The 6,000-nt window shown below is 37.4% G+C and overlaps 1 protein-coding gene across 10 annotated transcripts in view; it reads left to right on the top strand.

The window, feature by feature from the left end:
* TTC3 (tetratricopeptide repeat domain 3) overlaps positions 1–6,000 on the top strand; it is a 127,121-nt gene that overhangs the window by 78,708 nt on the left and 42,413 nt on the right. For all 10 annotated transcript variants that reach the window (XM_017526232.2, XM_037737665.1, XM_017526233.2 and 7 more), the window contains 4 exons: positions 732–778; positions 1,829–1,885; positions 2,984–3,057; positions 4,714–4,878. In XM_017526232.2, coding sequence (XP_017381721.1) covers positions 732–778; positions 1,829–1,885; positions 2,984–3,057; positions 4,714–4,878 — 343 coding nt within the window. The remainder of the gene's footprint in view (positions 1–731; positions 779–1,828; positions 1,886–2,983; positions 3,058–4,713; positions 4,879–6,000) is intronic.

The raw sequence follows: 6,000 nt of genomic DNA on the forward strand, positions 1-6,000 counted from the left end.
TTATCTTCCTCTTACGTTGCAGCTAGTGACTCTTGTAGAACATCTGTCTGATTCTGTTAACGATTCGATTTGGGAAACATTAGTTTTACTTACAAATTAAGTTCACATCATGCCTCTGGGGTCTGGGTTCATCCTCTCTCTCTAAGTACACACCCCACTTCTGACTGTGCCCAAAGCTGCCCTGTGCTTTCCTGCCTCCTGTTTGCTCATCTGGTTCCCTGAGCCATGCCCAATCCCTTTGCTCATTCATTTCAAGAGTAACTTAAATGTCCCCTCCTTCTCAGAGTCCTCCTTGCCTCTCCCGTCAGCCTCTCCCGTGCAGACGGCAGACTTGAGTCCTCTGTGAGCTTTGTTGCCTTGTGTTGCTTGTGGTACTTAGCACACTGGGTTACAGGTGTTTGTCTGTCTTTCTGACAGTAGAACAGGAGTTCACCGATAGCAGGGACTGTTTTGTGCATCTCCTCTGTATTCCCAGCATTAGTATAGATGGCACCTAGAAGGCACTCAAACTGTGCTGAATTGGGTTGAAGTTTTATGGTCTTTGTAGTTGGTTTTCCATTTAGTCAGCCCTTTTGCCTTTGGTTTCTAAACCACACTTGTGTCAAAGCCAAGTAAGGAATAGAGCATGGTCGATGCCAGTTGTATCAGGAGTAGTTTTAAAGGCTTTGGTGTATTGTACGGAAATGTAAAATATTTAGTTCCCTCACAAAACTATCTGTATATTCCTACAGACAGCCGCTGTACTGTGTTAAGGAAACAAGACAGTGGTGAAGCACCGGTAAGTTACTCAATCACTTGAAATCTTACGTTCTAATCTGTGTTAAACAAAGGACTAGAGGGGAACCCAGGCCATTGTTTGTTAACATCACAGGCAGTATTCAAGAACCACATTAAAAGGACATCCGGTAGCATGTACTATTTCATTAGAAAGTCATTGCCGGTTGTCCTCTTGGAATTGGAGCAATAATCAGCAAACTCTGAGGCTTAAATTAGACAATTTCCATAAAGTTTCAGAGCTGGTAAACATTAACATTCTAATTAAGGAAGGAAGAGTTCTTCATCTCCTGGCATAAAAAATGAAAAGTTATCTTTAATAATTAAAGTTTTAATGTTTTGCTGTAGAAGGAAAACAAAGGGACTTCGTTTTGAGTCCCTTAATTGAATTTAAGTTCAAACAGTTCCAGTGTTGTCTTCCTCAGTGGTTTGCAGTTGCCTTTTATTCTTTCTTTAGAAATTCTTCAGTTTTAGGAAAGGGATTAAATAAAGAAAACCATAGCATTGTGGCAGTTTTCAAAGAGAAAGATACCTGTTTACTGATTTTCAGGAGCAAATTATCTATCTATATGAACTTTTGTCTTAATCTGCTTCATCAAAATATTGCCTGGCTGAGCAGGGAAACACGGCGGACACACTCTGCAAGGAGCTGACGGCTTCTTTATTCACTGTTTGTGCCCCAGTGTCTGGCAGGTGCAGAATGTCTAGTTTGGCTTAGTAAATGAAATATATTAATAATAATAATACGATAATAGCGAATGACTGGAATTACTTAAAAGTCTGATTAATTACTTGAAATAACATTCCAACCCTGTGGAAAATAAGAATGTTGGAACAATTTAATTTTAGCTATAACACTAGGTATTATTAAATTTTTGCTTATTTTCTATTGTAAATCATAGCCCTTGGGCTGATACACTGTAGTGTTATTTTTGTTAAACATTTTATATACATTTAACTTATGACTAGTCTGTGAAAACCAATATGGTTTCTTTATGTTGAGCTTCATAATAGTTATTTGAGTGTTCACTGATTTTTCCCCCCCACTTTTTAGTTTAGTTCTACCAAGGTGAAAAACAAAGGCAAGAAAAAGAAGCCAAAGGATTCAAAGGTATGAAGTATTTTCTATATTAACTCTTGTCTAAATTCTCCAAAATAGTTAGCTGACATATAAATTCGAATTAAGCAATTCTTGGGATGTTTTGAAACATTTATAGAGAATGACTTTCAAGCTGTTAAAGATGTTTTGGCAGTCTTCTACATATTGGAGAAAATCCAGGTTCTTTTTATATAATAGCAAGTCTTGAGACTTGTATGCTTTATTGTCCTTTTTATTTTTTAGCTATTTCTGAGTAAAAAAAAATTGTCATAATGTCCCCAAAAATAAATAAGTCTCATAAATGATAACTTATTAAACTAAAAGTGATAAATACTAATCTTGATAGAATCCCTTTCTTCCTCTCACCAAAGGCTCTCCTGCAAGCCCATGAGATAAGTAGGGCATTTTTATTTTTATTTTTGGGATAGGATCTCCTTCTATCACCCAGGCTGGAGAATGGTGGTGCAGTGACAGTTCACAGCAGCCTCAAATTCCCAGGCCCAAGTGATCCTCCCATCTCAGCCTCCCGAATGGCCAGGATTACAGGTGCATGCCACCATGCCCAGAAAATTTTTTGTAGAGATGTGGTTTGCTATATTGCCCAGGCTGGTCTAGAACTCCTGTTCCAAAGCGATCTGCCCACCTTGGCCTTACAGGGGTGAGCCACTGTGCCAGAGTAGGCCATAATTTTTAAGTCTTGTGGTGGGTTCTTCATGGCTTTTGTGTATGTGGGGAACAAAAAGGGGGATGGGGAGTGAGACAGTAGCAAGTCTTAAAAGGATGAGAACAGCTAAGGAGTTCCAATGTAACTTTCATTTTTATCTTTGACTATATGTATTTAGTTTAGATAAAATGGGACTTTAAACTGAGTGACATTTTAAGGTTTTTTTGGAGCATTGGAAACTACTCTAAATGTTAATTTGAGCTTATTTTTGGCTGTTGAAACTCTTATTACTGTATGTTCCTGTTTATAAGAAAATTTGGATAGATCTTACATATTAGCAGTTTGTATTTGTGCTTATATAAGCATTCATCAATTTTAATGATTTTTTTTTTTACTTTAATGGAATTTTAAGGTAGAAAATCTTTGTCATTTTTCTTTTAAACCAGCCTATGTTAGTTGGGTCTGGAACAACTTCAGTAACTTCAAATAATGAGATCATCACTTCAAGTGAAGACCATAAGTAAGTATAATTTTGAAGTTTTTGCTTTATTTTAACTCAAATGCCTTTACTTAATAAATTGTGTGAATTTTATGTATATAAACTTGTGTTTTATTTCCATAACGATATGGTTTCACCTTATATATTAGTGCTTTTCATTGCCATTTGGATGTTGAAACTGAGTTTTCAAGAAACAAATATTTAAGAAATAAAACTAGTAAGTAGCAGTAATCGTTTTATAACATCTTCCTTTATGAACCAAAAATGTACAACATGGGGTTTTTTTCACATTTCTTTTTTTTTTTTGAGACGGAGTTTCGCTCTTGTTACCCAGGCTGGAGTGCAATGGCGCGATCTCGGCTCACCGCAACCTCCACCTCTTGGGTTCAGGCAATTCTCCTGCCTCAGCCTCCTTAGTAGCTGGGATTACAGGCACGTGCCACCATGCCCAGCTAATTTTTTGTATTTTTTTAGTAGAGACGGGGTTTCACCATGTTGACCAGGATGGTCTCGATCTCTTGACCTCGTGATCCACCCGCCTGGGCCTCCCAAAGTGCTGGGATTACAGGCTTGAGCCACCGCGCCCGGCCTTTTTCACGTTTCTTAAAGGAGCTGTCAGAACTGTTAAAAAATTTACATAGTCATTTTCATGGATTCCTTAAGTTGGGTGATTGTTTTAAGTTAAAATCATAGTCTGTCTTAGTCAGTTTTAGCTGCTATAACAATATACCATAAACTGGGAGGCTTACAAACAGAAATTTATTTCTCACAGTTCTGGAGGCTGGGAAGTCCAAGATCAAGGTACTGACTGATTCAGTGTGTGGTGAGGGCCTGCTTTCTGATTCATAGATGGTGCCTTCTAGCTGTGTTTTCTCATGCTGGAAGGACAAGGCAACTCTCTGGGGCCTCATTTACAAGGGCACTAATCCCATTCATGGGATAGAACCTAATTACCTCCCAAAGAATCCATATCCTAACACCATCTCGTTGGTGATTAGGTTTCAACATAGTGTTTTGCAGGAACACAAACATTCAGAACATAACATAGCCTTTACTGAGATTAACTCTTATGTATCAGGCATTGTTTTAGGGGGTTTACATACATAAACTCATTTAATGCACTTATCCTGCCTTCCAGGTACAGAAAAGGAAACTCTGAGGCATAGTACAGAGCAACTTGCCCAAGAACACAAAGCTTATAAATAGCAGAGCTACAGCCTGGTCTTAGAGCCCACACTCAAATGACTACATAATTTTAGAGTGCTAACTTCTTATATTTAAAAACACTTTTTTAAGTACCATTTACCAGTCTCAGTTTCACTTTAACTTAATAGCAGTTATAATAAAATCTTTGTCTTTCAATCATTTAACAAGTTAAAATGAATGCAACATTTAAAAAAATATGGAGTTTTAAGAATTTTGCTCTTTGGAGCAAGACTAAATAATTGAAAGTGATTACTTATAATGTTGGATATGATATTTCTTGACTATAACTGTGGAAGGGTAACTTTTCTACACTTAAGTTTTCCGTTGCTATTTTTTTTTTTTTTTTTTTGGCAACATAAAGCTGAGTAATATATTGCCATTATTGTGTTTATTTCAGTTAAACATTCTTCTGGCTAAATCATACAGGTTTATCATTCACAAAATTGGGTGTTTTTTGTTGTTATTTACCAGCAATCGAAATTCAGATTCTGCAGCCCCATTTGCAGTGCCTGACCATCTTCGACAAGATGTAGAAGAATTTGAAGCTCTCTATGACCAACACAGTAATGAATATGTTGTCCGCAATAAGAAGCTATGGGACATTAACCCAAAACAAAAATGTTCAACTCTATATGAGTAAGTGGGTTGAAATTTTTACAACCATTATTTTATACTGAGGCTGCTAATTAAAGATCAGAAGTTGTTTAATTTGTACTGTTTTTAGAGATTTTGCTACATAAAACACAAAGTTAATGGAGGATTTATCTTATTTTTTTGAGACAAGAGTCATTCCATGTCACCCAGGCTGGAGTCCAGTGGTACAATCTCTGCTCACTACAACCCTTGCCTCCGGGTTCAGGTGATTCTCATGCCTCAGCTTCTGGAGTAGCTGGAATCACAGGCTTGCACCACTACACCTGGCTAATTTTTGTATTTTTAGTAGAGAAGGGGTTTTGCCATGTTGGCCAGGCTGGTCTTAAACTCCTGGCCTTAAGTGATCTGTCTACCTTGGTTTTCCAAAGTGGTGAGATTATAGGTACAAGCCACCACATCTAGCCCTGAGGATTTTTAATCATTAAATTTAGAGTCCTAATGATTATTGATTTTGTCAGTTTGAGCTACTAAGTCAATATTGAGTGGGGTGGATAAAACAATCAAGTAAAAAATTCAGGAAAATCTCGGAAACAGCTTACTGTTTTGAGCTTTGCGTTATTAAATAGTGCATGAAGACTTCCTTTTAAGAAAAGAATCGAGGGTAAGCTCTATAATATAATATTAATTTAAAAGCAAACCCTTCTCCTGGAAGTCCTGTTGGTATCTATCCACCATATGGTCCTTCCTTCTGTTTTCCTCCATTGCGTCATTCCTATTTAGTTTTGTGCTCTCAGATCCTTCTTCATGGTTTTTCTTTAGAGTTGAAATGCTGAGCAAATCATATTTCCAGAGAACTCCTGGATGACAGTGTGGAAACAACTGGAAAATTGTACTATTATTTCTTATATTTTGCTAGAATTTGCTTCAGGCATCCAGAAGTAAAGCTGAAGTGTATAGTTTTCAGTAGCTTGTCTCTTAAAGAATTTATTGTCATTATAAGTGGGAAGAAATTAAACAACTTTATGAGAATAAAAACTGATTGTTGCCGGGCGTGGTGGCTCAAGCCTGTAATCCCAGCACTTTGGGAGGCCGAGGCGGGTGGATCACGAGGTCAAGAGATCGAGACCATCCTGGTCAACATGGTGAAACCCCGTCTCTACTAAA

This window comes from Cebus imitator, unplaced genomic scaffold, assembly GCF_001604975.1.
Source record: "Cebus imitator isolate Cc_AM_T3 unplaced genomic scaffold, Cebus_imitator-1.0 Scaffold41, whole genome shotgun sequence".
In the NCBI taxonomy this organism is placed as follows: Eukaryota; Metazoa; Chordata; class Mammalia; order Primates; family Cebidae; genus Cebus; species Cebus imitator.